Source organism: Rhinatrema bivittatum, chromosome 9 (genome assembly GCF_901001135.1).
Source record: "Rhinatrema bivittatum chromosome 9, aRhiBiv1.1, whole genome shotgun sequence".
Lineage (NCBI taxonomy): Eukaryota > Metazoa > Chordata > Amphibia > Gymnophiona > Rhinatrematidae > Rhinatrema > Rhinatrema bivittatum.
Genome location: NC_042623.1, coordinates 1740330 through 1752907, shown reverse-complemented (window position 1 = coordinate 1752907; position 12578 = coordinate 1740330). Strand labels below are relative to the sequence as shown.

Genomic DNA, 12578 nt, shown 5'->3' with positions numbered 1-12578 from the left:
CCTCCTGACCCCCCCCAAGCTGGCCAAAAGTTCCGTTTGTGTCCAACACCGGGTCCGGGAGCGGAACCGCGGTGGACCACGTGACGGCCGCGTCACTCCGACGTGACGCGGCCGTCACGTGGTCCACCGCGGTTCCGCGGACACATTACTCCAACACTTATATCAGTACATATCAACATAGCTGAATAAGTTGGAAATCCGATCGTTTTCGCCTCATCACTTTTTTAAGTTAAAAAAAAAAGTAGCGTTTTACATATAAGTTCAAAACGAATGCACACCCCTAGTGAACATGTGTGTGAGTGAAAGAGAATGAGTGAGTCAATGAGCATGTGTGTGAGCACAGTGAGTCAGTGAACATGTGTGTTAGCCAGAGTTTGTAAGTCAGTCAGCAAGTGTGTGAGATAATATAAGGAAGTTTGTGTACGAATGAACATGTATGTTAGAGAGTGTGTATATATGAGAGAGAGGAGAAAGTTTGTGTGCACCTCATATACATGACTAATACATTACAACCTCAGGGTGACTGGAGTCTAAACTTCCCAGGTATGGAGAGCAGGAGATTTATTTTAGGCTTAGTTTTAATTATTGAGTGTTATTTGATATGCCCGCTGTTTTAAAATATTTTATTTATTTATTTATTTATTTATCGAATTTTATATACAGTCGTTCGGTTTTGCCATCACAATGGTTTACAAAGTTTTGATGTTTAACAGAGTGTTCAAAATATTCGTGCAAGTGATAACATAGTTATTATAGGCGTTATAAACATAGTTCAGATATTGAGCTATACAGGTTATATTACGTGCTTACATTGGTTCCACATGGTTACATAGGGCAGGTAGGTAGGGAAGGCATAAAAGAAAATCATTGGGTATTTTGGTAGGCTTTGCTGTACATCCATGTTTTTAGTTCTTTTTTGAAGGTTTTTAAATTTTGCTGTGTTCTAAGTTCGGTTGGGAGGGTGTTCCAGAGTTTGGGCTTCCTAGGGATATGGCTCTTTTCCGAGTTGAGGTAAGTTGTTTGGATCGAGCAGGTGGAATTTTTAAGAGACCTTTGTTAGTTGAGTGGAGGTTTCAGTTTGAGAGGAGTTTTATTGATGTACTTAGCCAGTTTGTTTGCTTTTTGTATATTATTTTGTGTAATATGGATATTATTTTGTAGTCTATCCTAAATTTTATTGGGAGCCAGTGTACTGATATAAGTGTTGGAGTAATGTGATTGTGTTTTTTAGTTCCTATGAGTATTCTGGTGGCTGTATTTTGAAGGATGTGGAATGGTCGGACTGTGGTGAGAGGTAAGTTGAATAGCAGGGATTTGCAGTAGTCCAGGTTGGAGAAAATGAGTAGTTGAAGGACTGTTCTGAAGTCGTCGGGGGAAAGGAAAGGTTTTAGATGTCTTAGGGTTAGGAGTTTGTGATATCCGTCTTTGATTTTAGCAGTGATGAGGTTCTTGAATGATAGTTCATTGTCAATTATGACTCCTAGGTTGTGGGCGTGAGTGACAGGGGAGATTGCCGCCTTTTGGTTCATTATGTTGCGTGGTGGTAAGTGAGAAGAGTTGTTTTTTCTATCTAGCATGATAAGACAGAAATTATCGATGTTTAAGATGAGTTTCATATTTGTTAGTAGTTTATTGATGTTTGGAAACTTTTAACAAACAGTGTTATATGTTTTCAATCATTGGATGTTCTATTCATCAGCTGCTTTGAAATATTTATTCTTTTTATGAGTATGGGTTTATTATTATGATTGATGGTTTATATATCTTGATTTTGTTGTTTGATGTTTAATGAGGAATGGTGATGTTTCTGTTTTTCCATTGTTGCACTGCATACAGAGTCTGTCTTGTTAAAGTTTCCAATTTAGTTTTTGTCTGCATGTTTCTAGTTATACTTTATTGTCTCTTTATTCTGTATTTGGTGAGGGTCTGTTTGTGTTCTGCATGTGTGACTGAAGTGAGGTATTCTGCTAGTATTGGTGTTTTAGGGCCTGTATAATATTTGTAGTGTTGCTTTTCATAGATAGGGTTGTTACTGTTTGAGTGCTGTCACCAAAAAACAAAGCCAAATACCACCCTTTAAGAAATAAACTCCCCATGCAAAAACTCAAACACTCCAAAAAAACAAAAATAGAAGGGGGGAATACTTTCAAAATGCCAAGATAGTATGTCTGGTGTTGTGAATACCAGGGTTAAAGGTACTATTTTAAGGCTATAACCCAATAAATACACCAAATTAATAATAGAAAACAATCCAATAGTAGTTTTTTGACATTTCTTATTTTTTGTTACTTTTTGATGCAATTAAAATGTCTCTTATAATGACCTGTTATTTCTCATTGCTTAGCATTAAGTGTCATCTTTTAAACCATTCCAATAATAGGAGTAAAGCACAACTAAAACATTCAGGCAGTGCCTTCGTGCTCACATAGACAAGTCTGTGGTGTTACACTAATATTCTGAAGTTAGCCCAACACTGACAGCGTTTCGACATTCCATCTGCATCAGGAGCTAGAGGGTATTGTCGCTGAATGGTTACAAAAAGGGCACTTAATGATAAGCAATGAAAAGCAATGAAAAATAGGTCAATGATAAGAGACATTTTAATTGCATCAAAAAATAACAAAAGTAAGACATGTAAAAAAACCACCATTGGATTAGACATGAGAAATTGCCATGCTGGGTCAGACCAAGAGTCCACCAAACCCAGCATCCTGTTTCCAACAGTGGCCAATCCAGGCCCTAAGGACCTGGCAACTATTCAAACTGGCAAGTATCCATTATTAATTTGGTGTATTTATTGGGTTATAGTCTTAAAATAGTAGCTTTAACCCTGGTATTCACAACACCAGACATACTATCTTGGCATTTTGAAAGTATTCCCCCCTTCTATTTTTGTTTTTTTGGAGTGTTTGAGTTTTTGTATGGGGAGTTTACTATATTGTAATTCATTTTACTTAAAGCTTTCTGAGGACGGACATGCTCTACAATAGTCCCAAGGAGTCTTTTTTTTTTTTTAGAGAGAGTTTTCTGGTTGGTACCACAGCGGTGCAAGGAGTGTGTGCAAGGCTATAAGGTTCACCTATGATACCTAAGACCCTTGCACCAGCCCGGCTGCACTGATTCCACAAAAGAAAGCAGGATCCCATCTGAAGCTAGCTACTTTGGTTTAGTGGCTCTCCCCGGTCTTGGTCGGAGCTTAATTTTCTCTTTTTATAAGCCCAGGGTCAGTATGAGTCACTTCTGGTCCCCTCTCCCCTGGAGTCAGTAGGCAGAGCACAGTCTGGGAACCATAAAAGCAGCAGGTTGTGTAGTTTGCATTCAATAGGAATGTGTTGGCGTGATGGAGGGTTGCGGAGAAATGGAGGAAAGCTACAGGCACAGGAAGGGGTCAAGCCAGGAGGAAGTGCCTGGGAAGCTTCTGTCTGAGGTGACTGCACTGAGCTCTGAGAGAAGCAGCAGGTTGTGGAACCAGCGAATCTTCTAGAGCAGTGGTTCTCAGCCTTTTTCCCATGGTGACACACCTGACAGACCACGCTTACACGTGTGACACACTGCTCATTACAATTCATGGTGGAAATAAAAAAATAAAGGCCCAGTATTACTTTTATTGTTAAGAAAGACACAAGGGAAAGATAAGAACTCTGTCTGAACAGAAATTGCATAAATAGTAAACAATCCACACCAAAACAGCACCAATTTCCAGTGCTCAAACAGTAACCAACTTACCTAAGAAAAGACAATACGGAAAATATTACACCAGGCCTTAAAACTCCAAAAGTCCTCCTATTAGGAAAATGGACCAAGTCAGGCTGCTATAGAGCTCCACACAGAAACTACACGCCAGCAGAGAACGAACCTCACCCGAATCACATGTGCTGACCCTCACCTAACAAAGAATAAAGAGACCAAAACGCATAACTAGAAGCATGCAGACAAGAACTGAGCTGGAAACCGCAACAAGCCAGAGTCTCTGTATGCAGTGTAATAAAGAAAGAGAAAAACATCACCAGTGGGAGCACTGAGAGGAGAGGATCACCTTGCTGGTGGCTGGAAAGAATCAAAGTACTGCTTGGAGACATTTTTAAAACTTTAAAGTATGGGGGAAAAGTAAACTATTGGGGTATATTATTTAGTGTGTTTGTGTGTTTTGTTTTAAATAGGTAGTCAGAAAGCTGGGCAACAAACAGAAGTTTGTGTGTTTTTATTCTCACAATAAAAACTTTTTAAAAATATATCCAAAGCAGAAATCCTGCAAGGGAGTCGGTTAGACCATTGAATGGTCAAGGGGTTAAACAGGCAATTAGAGAAGATAAGACCATCGCAAAAAGATTAAACAATTTCTTTACTTTGGTGTTTATTGAAGAGGATGTTGGAGAAGGTTTTCATGAGTGAAGATGCATATCAACTGAATCTTAGTTATTCTCACAATAAAAACCTTTTTAAATATTTCAGTTAGGGGCAGAATTTCAAAGGGGTAACACGCGTAAGATACACTCAAAGTGAGATGTACGAACAGAACCGTACTCTCTTGTGAAGATTTGATGACCTTCGGAGTGAGGAAACTCACCCAAAGATGAGCTTTGTGCAAGCGACCTCAGCACCTCCTACCTAGCATGACCCCCTAATTTCCCTTGCGGGCACCATGCGTGCATTAAAAAAGCTGGCGCTGAAAAGTCAGTGCCCGCTTTCAGTGCACATAATTGCATCGGCCCCTATGTGAGAGACTGTGGCAAATCACTCAGGGCCTTGGAGAGTAATTCTCCCGACCTCCAGGGTTTCATGGAATAAAGTGCGGTGACAGAGGACAGGAGGATGAGATGGCATTCTACGTCCCTGACTGAATGGTGAGCCACACAGCGCAGAAGAGATTACAACATAAAAACACAGATGCACACAGAAATGAATGCAGATACGTGGGATAGGTTTGAAGCAGGCTGAAGATGGCTGAGTAGATGACTACATAAATGTAATTGACATATTTAGAGATTATGCGTGTGCACTGGAGGAGGATGTCTGAATTCTCTACTATTACTGAATGTATTGGAATCTTTCAACTGTACGTGCCGTGGTGTGTTGTGATCATCCTCGTACTTTCTTTAAAAACAGTCAATTTTTCTATCATAGATAGTGTTCACCTTTAATGCAAAACTTCCTCCACAAAATCGTTTTAATCCCTGAGAGACTGAAAGTGATAAGTGGATAGGTCTGAAAGTCTGTGAGGAGAATGACTCATCTTACTGAAGTATGTGTCGACAGCACAAAGAACTATAGATATAACCTAGAACACATGTTCTAATTAAGAAAACAAATTATATCTACTGCTAGTACTCAAAATGAAACTTTGTCTCTCCAATCATAATATTATTTTCCACAAAGGAAAATTATAGTTATTTATGAAAAGCCAATTAATGACTCATCTACATTTGGATTAGTCGTATAAATTAAGACGGTCAAGAGATCAATCTTTCTTTCTCATTTCAAGACCAAATGAATCTCTTTCAGTTAAAGCTGCTGGCATGTTAGATGCTGAAGGAAGCAATGGCGCAGGATGCTAAGTATTACAGCTTTTCAGTCCTGGAGACCAGGATTCAGTCTGAGTACCAGGGATAGTGAGGGTGGAGAGGCAGGGCTGACCTGCACTATTACTCACTCTCAAGTAGATTTTAAAAACGTTGTACGTGCAAAAGCAGGCCCCTACACACACGAGCAACGTGAATGTTAAGAGGCTGGAAAGTACTCGTGTACATACCCGTGTGCGTCAAGAACACGGGAGTAGAAAAGGGGTGGGGAGTTCCCAAGAGGAATGCGTGTATCTCCAAATGTTAGAAAAGCTGAGCATGGTGCGCATGAGTATGTACCAGGGACAGCGAGGGTGGAGAGGCAGAGCTGACCTGCACTATTACTCACTCTGTACATAATATTATACCACTTATTAAAATAGACACAGAAAGATTTAAAATTCTTTTTTATAATTGCTACTCTTTTGCTAACTGCAGCTGGGAATTAGGAAATCTGTGCATCTAGGCCTCTATTCTAGTAAATATGGATATGCAGGAAGAATTATCCATTGGATAGAGCCACATCTGTCCTAAGATGGCTCCAGAATTTTGTGCTGAAGGAAGTTTTCTTAAAATATTCCTGGTAGAAAAGCATGCTTCAGTTTGCTCCGTTTTGGAGATAGATACTAGCTATTGTGACACATTGTGTTGTATTTTGTCCATTTTTAGTGGAATGTATGAGCTGCAATGGAGAAAGTTACAGAGGTCCGATGGATTACACAGAGACAAACAAGGAATGTCAACGATGGGATCTTCAGAAACCTCACAGGCACAAATTCAAGCCAGAAAGGTAGAAGACTTGAATATTTAAAAATGTTGAAGTAGCAATTAGCTTGGAAAGCTGCCCTTCAATCCGTGGCCAGCAGATTCCACCCTCTGGGGGGTTGATGCATTTTGGAGAGCTGGAAGCTCCTGATGGCTTCTCCAGATCACATTTTATGGCCATGATTCATATTTGTTGACTTTTATAGACTAAAAACAGACCTGAAACTGATAGCTGGCTATGCACATTTTACTAAGTTTAAGATTATATTTTGGATTAATAGGAACTTCTAACGTTTGTTCAAGAGGCAGAAGATGATTCTTATTTTAGTGTAATTCCTTTTTCTCTGATTAGATTCTCATACAAGTCACAGGGCAGATTTCATGAGCTATTAGTAATGTTAGTATTTGCTAAAAATAATCATTTTAATAGAAATAATGCTAATGCTTAGTAGAATTTGCAGCACGCCAAGAAAGAAATCAAAATGCTAAAGGAAAGCTTTTTCCTGCATCGTTAAAGAAAAATGCACATGTGCTAGTTGTAAAAATGTGCCCGTCTGAGAGAAGTCAGGATAGGCCATGGCTGAGCACAGGACACCAGGATGCAGCCACCCCAGCTCTCAAGATGAGTCACTTCAGCACAGTAACTACTCAGGGAAAGCAGGGGAATCTTCTTTTTAAGGGGGGAGTACATTTAATTACTGGCTTTGCCCAAGTCCAAACAAGCTACCTTGTTGACCTCTAACATATCTCCTCTGTCATTTCTTCTCCAAGATTAAATATCCTAACCTATTTAGTGTTTTGAGTGAATGCATTTTTCATAACAATATAAATAAATAAATAAAAATAAAACAAAAAAAAGCCTATTTTCAAACTTGCTGAAAATATCTGAAAATATTTTCTTTGTTAAGAAATGCATTTAAAAAAGGGCCTCTCTGGGCTGCCCCAGACCCCTTGCTACTTCTTCAGGCCTTGGGGTCTATCTGACCCCTCTATTCATCCCTCCAGCTCCCACCAATAATCCGGAGACTCCCAGGGCTCCTCCATTCCTCCTCTCACCACAAATAAGCCAGGACTAGAGCCTCCTAGGCCCTCATTTGTCCCCTGTAGTAGGGGTCTTCATTGTAGAAAGGGATGGGCGTGAATCCCAGTCATTCCTGCTCTGTTGGCTTCCCTTTAAAAATGGCAGCAACTTGCTATGATGATGGCACCATTTTGTTGATGTTAAACACTGGCAAAAGTCTCAGGTCCAGCTGGTGCTGTTTTTCAAGGCAGGAGCAACTGGAGATCATTCCTGCCCCTTTCTTCAAGGGACCCCCAAAAGCCCCAGAATATTTTATGACTCCAACTCTGGTAGCTCATGCTGTGAAAGCAGTGTTGTTGGATTGCACCCAGCAGCACTGGGGTTTTGAGGGTCCTGGGTGGGATGGGATGACTTGGCTTCAGTATGCAGGTTGGAAGGGGGAGGTTAATGGTTAGGAGGGGGATTAGCGCTGTCATCAGTTTGCAAATTTAGGGGGATGGTCATATTTCCTTGCTGGGCTGTGAGTGTGGGAGGGACTGGAGAAGCACCATATCATGCAACATTCTTAGTGATTTTTGGGTTGCAGGGTGGAAGGTTGAGCCTACTTGCCAGGAAGGAATTTTAAAGTTGTTTATTTTATTACTACTTTACCAGCTATATTTGGAATATATCCCGTTACAGTTAAAGTTATAAGGGTGCATGTACCCGCATAACGTTAGGACTGCTCTCAGGCATCAGTTAGCTGGATAAGTTGTGCATCTTAAATCCGTCCTGGAACGTCCTCTACTTTTCTGGATACATTTTATCTGGATAAGGACTTTTCTAGATAAATGTATCTGGTTAGGGGGCTGGAAATGTAACTCAGAAGTTACCCAGACAAATGCCTTTGAATATGGATCTCTTGGTACTTCTGCTCCCAGGGGTACTAACCTTTATGGAGTGGAGGGGCAGGATTTAGACTTTTATTTACCACCTCTGAAATTCAGGTGGAGGATAAGTGACTTTACTGCACACTTTAGTTACACTTTAAAACAGAGGGCTGGGTAAGAGTATGTAAAATTACCAGTTAGGACATAGGCTATAGGTATTGCCAATTATTAGGCTTGTTCAATATTTGTTGATTGTTAATGTGGCTCGCGAGAATGAGGGCTACTACCTGGAGATAATGCCCTTGCTCGATGTACATGCACATGGTTGGTGAGACTCCAGCGTTGCTCTGGGCTTCAACAGCAAGAGGAAATGTGGAAGAAAAAAAAAAAGAAAAAAAGGTTTTGCATTCACAAAGAAGCGAGATGTAGCTTGCTTGTTACGGCGGTTACTTCCCCAAAACCAAATAAGCTGATACTTTGCTTTCAATACATATCCAGCATAGCACTCTGCTTCAACGGCAGGGGAGAAAGTCTAACACTTCACTTTCAATGCATAGCTCTCTGATACAACGGCAGGGGAATGTAGAAAAGAGGATCTGTATATGGACAACAACCAACAAGGTCCGAATTGCATAGTCTGGGTGGACAGAGGCATGGGTGTAGCCTGCTTATTCCGGCGGCTACTACCCCTAATTAAGCTAGATATTCACTTGGATGCAGTTCCAGCAATGCTCTCTGCATTAATGGTGGGGTGGAAGGGAAATAGAACTAAAAGGTACTAAAGTCAAGAGTAATAAGTATGTGAAAAAAAAAAAAATTACATGGCTTGCTGGGCAGACTGGATGGGCCGTTTGGTCTTCTTCTGCCGTCATTTCTATGTTTCTATATGTTTCTTAGAAATTAGGGTATTTGGAAAATTGCTAATTTATTTTTAATCAATTCACATTTAATAATTATAAGCATAATAATTCAAATTTTAATAGCAAAGAATGTGCAACTCTTTCTTTAGTATTGCACTTGCACAGAGCTGTTTTAATGCCTTCAGGAAAAGAGAACTGAAAAACGTAATACGTAGAGCCACATGTTGAGAATGAATGCCTGGTTAGTAATGAGCCAGGGCCCAGCTCCTGTGAGAGCAGCTTTCTTAATGACCCGCTGTGTTTATTCAATCCACACTTAATTGCTCTGTGGGACAGGGGGTGCCTGTTTGTGACTGATGAGGCTTTCCTCTCTCTGCGCCTTGCAGCTACCCTGACAAAGGCCTGGAAGATAATTACTGCCGGAATCCTGATGGCAAGGCCAGGCCCTGGTGCTTCACGCTTCACCCCAACACCCCCTGGGAGTTCTGCTCGCTTCAACCCTGTGGTGAGTGGAAGGAAAATGGAGAGCAAAGCAAAACAGAAAAATGGTCATTGCTGTTCAATCATAGTACAAAAGTTAATTTAATAATTTGTTGTTAAGCACCCTGGTTTTGCCTTTGTAAACTTACTTTAGGCAGGTGGATGCACATTTTTTAATATATGGCCTTGATTTGCATAAAACTCTTGTTTTGTGTGTTTGTGTTTTGAAATCAATCATGGACCAGACCAGTGCATGTAAAAGAATGCTCCTAACTTGGTTTCACATGTACTTTTATAGGAACTGAGAAGATAAGTTCCAGGCACAGAATTGTGATATATGTGCATACGTTTTGATTTTAAAAACTTTGGGGTCAATTAGGAACATAAGAACATAAGAAAATGCCATACTGGGTCAGACCAAGGGTCCATCAAGCCCAGCATCCTGTTTCCAACAGTGGCCAATCCAAGCCATAAGAACCTGGCAAGTACCCAAAAACTAAGTATATTCCCTATTACCATTGCTAATGGCAGTGGCTATTCTCTAAGTGAACTTAATAGCAGGTAATGGACTTCTCCTCCAAGAACTTATCCAATCCTTTTTTAAACACAGCTATACTAACTGCACTAACCACATCCTCTGGCAACAAATTCCAGAGTTTAATTGTGCGTTGAGTAAAAAAGAACTTTCTCTGATTAGTTTTAAATGTGCCCCATGCTAACTTCATGGAGTGCCCCCTAGTCTTTCTATTATCCGAAAGAGTAAATAACCGATTCACATCTACCCGTTCTAGACCTCTCATGATTTTAAACACCTCTATCATATCCCCCCTCAGCCGTCTCTTCTCCAAACTGAAAAGTCCGAACCTCTTTAGTCTTTCCTCATAGGGGAGTTGATCCATTCCCCTTATCATTTTGGTAGCCCTTCTCCGTACCTTCTCCATCGCAATTATATCTTTTCTGAGATGCGGCGACCAGAATTGTACACAGTATTCAAGGTGCGGTCTCACCATGGAGCGATACAGAAGCATTATGACATTTTCTGTTTTATTCACCATTCCCTTTCTAATAATTCCCAACATTCTGTTTGCTTTTTTGACTGCTGCAGCACACTGAGCCGACAATTTCAATGTGTTATCCACTATGACACCTAGATCTCTTTCTTGGGTTGTAGCACCTAATATGGAACCCAACATTGTGTAATTATAGCATGGGTTATTTTTCCCTATATGCATCACCTTGCACTTATCCACATTAAATTTCATCTGCCATTTGGATGCCCAATTTTCCAATCTCACAAGGTCTTCCTGCAATTTATCACAATCTGCTTGTGATTTAACTACTCTGAACAATTTTGTGCCATCTGCAAATTTGATTATCTCACTTGTCGTATTTCTTTCCAGATCATTTATAAATATATTGAAAAGTAAGGGTCCCAATACAGATCCCTGAGGCACTCCACTGTCCACTCCCTTCCACTGAGAAAATTGTCCATTTAATCCTACTCTCTGTTTCCTGTCTTTTAAGACCCGTGTGTGTGGTTCCCAGCACGCACACATAGATGTGCCAATTTTATAACTTGCCAATTTTATAACTTGCCAATTTTATAACTTGCGCATGTTTGTGCGTGCACGCTATAAAATATGGGTCCTGCACACACATACGCACCAGTTTTCATTTCTGTGCACACATGTGCGGGCGGGTGGCCAGCTCTGCACGTGTGTGTGTGTGTGTGTGTGGGGGGAATTTTAGTAAAATACGTGTGGGTGATGGAATAGGGCCTCCCCCAGTTCCCTCCCAGTCTCCTTCAATTAAGAAACATGACTCATCTTACTGAAGTATGTGTCGACAGCACAAAGAACTATAGATATAACCTAGAACACATGTTCTAATTAAGAAAACAAATTATATCTACTGCTAGTACTCAAAATGAAACTTTGTCTCTCCAATGATAAAGTTATTTTCCACAAAGGAAAATTATAGTTATTTATGAAAAGCCAATTAATGACTCATCTACATTTGGATTAGTCGTATAAATTAAGACGGTCAAGAGATCAATCTTTCTTTCTCATTTCAAGACCAAATGAATCTCTTTCAGTTAAAGCTGCTGGCATGTTAGATGCTGAAGGAAGCAATGGCGCAGGATGCTAAGTATTACAGCTTTTCAGTCCTGGAGACCAGGATTCAGTCTGAGTACCAGGGATAGTGAGGGTGGAGAGGCAGGGCTGACCTGCACTATTACTCACTCTCAAGTAGATTTTAAAAACGTTGTACGTGCAAAAGCAGGCCCCTACACACACGAGCAACGTGAATGTTAAGAGGCTGGAAAGTACTCGTGTACATACCCGTGTACATACCCGTGTACATACCCGTGTGCGTCAAGAACACGGGAGTAGAAAAGGGGTGGGGAGTTCCCAAGAGGAGCGGACTCGGAGGGAACTTTCCTATCGCTAACTCTATCCTTCCTCCTTCTTCCCCTCTCCTCCCCTACCTCTAAACCTACCCTAATTATCCCAAAATGTTTTATTTTCCTATTTACTGCTCCTACGGAGCAGAAGTAATCTGCGCACGCCGCCCGGCTGCCCGCACACCCCCAGGCCACCCCTTTTCCCTCAGCACATACTGGGGTTTACACACATGGCCGGGCCTGTTGTAAAATGTGTGTGCCGTGTGCAAAGCCTGGACACAAGTGTAAACCCCAAAATTTAAGTGTGAAGCCCTTTTAAAATCTGAGCTTGTGTGTGTAAATTACAATACACAAGTTGTGCCCAGCTTGGAGGAGATGTAACTTCATGCAAAGTACTCAGCCGATACCCAAGGATTTTCAAAGCAAACATATCCCCTCCCTATGTGCACTGTAGAATGAGAGTTATTACTTCTATGGTGCTCTGGTAGCTTGATATATTTTGCAAAATAATGTAAAAAATGAGCTTGGGTCCCCGAGCTGCTTCTAGATCTGGCTGTGTGGCGGCAGCTTGCATTTGGCTTCATGGTAGGTCCTAGCTTCCTCGTAGATAACCACCCGTTC

General features: G+C 40.9%; 1 protein-coding gene across 4 annotated transcripts in view; it reads left to right on the top strand.

Annotated features, from left to right (window-relative positions):
• Positions 1-12578, top strand: part of HGF (hepatocyte growth factor) — a 212316-nt gene that overhangs the window by 93789 nt on the left and 105949 nt on the right. For all 4 annotated transcript variants that reach the window (XM_029616760.1, XM_029616759.1, XM_029616762.1 and 1 more), the window contains 2 exons: positions 6228-6348; positions 9460-9578. In XM_029616760.1, coding sequence (XP_029472620.1) covers positions 6228-6348; positions 9460-9578 — 240 coding nt within the window. The remainder of the gene's footprint in view (positions 1-6227; positions 6349-9459; positions 9579-12578) is intronic.